Genomic DNA, 919 nt, shown 5'->3' with positions numbered 1-919 from the left:
CATCCGACCCTCATCCGTCCTTTCCCCGTCCTTCCCCAACCGACCCTCATCCGTCCTCCCCCCGTCTTTCCCCATCCGACCCTCATCCGTCCTCCCCCCATCCTTCCCCATCCGACCCTCATCCGTCCTCCCCCCGTCCGACCTCATCTGCCCTTCCCCTGTCCTCCTCCATCATCCCCCTTCCCTTCCCCTGTCCTCCTCCATCCTCCCCCTTCCCTTCCCCTCCCCTTTCCCTCCCCCCTGTGCCCGTTGTCGGTACGCGTCGTCGGTGACCGGCATGTTTACAGAGCTACGCGAAGAGACTGGTCAACGCCGACCGCGCCGCTCTCTTCCTAGTCGACCGCCTCACTCACCAGCTCTACTCGTCGATTTTTGATAACGGTGGCGCCACTTCCGCCGGCGCCGAGTCGACGCCCCAGATCAGGTATCTGTTCGATGCGGTACCTGCAACATATCTTCCTGTCTGACGCCTTTCTTCTGTGACACCTTTCTTCTGTAATACACTTCCTCTGTGACGCACTTCCTCTGTGACACCCTCCTTTATGACACCCTTCCTCTGTGACACCTTCCTTTATGACACCCTTCTTTATGACACCCTTCCTCTGTGACACCTTCCTTTATGACACCCTCCTTTATGACACCCTTCCTCTGTACCACAAGATTTGAAGATTCAAATTCTGATTACAAAATTGAATTTCGCGAAGGTTAATGTCAGCGACGATAAAATACAGATCTCACCCAGAAGACGAAGGTGACTGTCGTAGACAGAGAGAGCGGAGAGAGAGAGAGAGAGAGAGAGAGAGAGAGAGAGAAGAGAGAGAGAGAGAGAGAGAGAGAGAGAGAGAGAGAGAGAGAGAGAGAGAGAGAGAGAGAGAGAGAGAGAGAGAGAGAGAGAGAGAGAGAGAGAGAGAGAGAGAGA

At 54.7% G+C, this 919-nt stretch overlaps 1 protein-coding gene across 1 annotated transcript in view; it reads left to right on the top strand.

The window, feature by feature from the left end:
- Positions 1 to 287: 287 nt before the first annotated feature.
- The window catches only part of LOC106820224 (probable 3',5'-cyclic phosphodiesterase pde-5), a gene marked incomplete at its 5' end in the record, with an annotated part of 2,599 nt that continues 1,967 nt past the window's right edge, over positions 288 to 919 (top strand). Inside the window, one exon of the mRNA XM_014824760.1 lies at positions 288 to 440. Within this exon, the coding sequence (XP_014680246.1) occupies positions 288 to 440 (153 nt within the window). The remainder of the gene's footprint in view (positions 441 to 919) is intronic.

Source organism: Priapulus caudatus, unplaced genomic scaffold (genome assembly GCF_000485595.1).
Source record: "Priapulus caudatus unplaced genomic scaffold, Priapulus_caudatus-5.0.1 Scaffold8626, whole genome shotgun sequence".
Lineage (NCBI taxonomy): Eukaryota > Metazoa > Priapulida > Priapulimorpha > Priapulimorphida > Priapulidae > Priapulus > Priapulus caudatus.
Note: the sequence above shows the minus strand (reverse complement) of the source record. Positions and strands in the feature narration are given on the sequence as shown.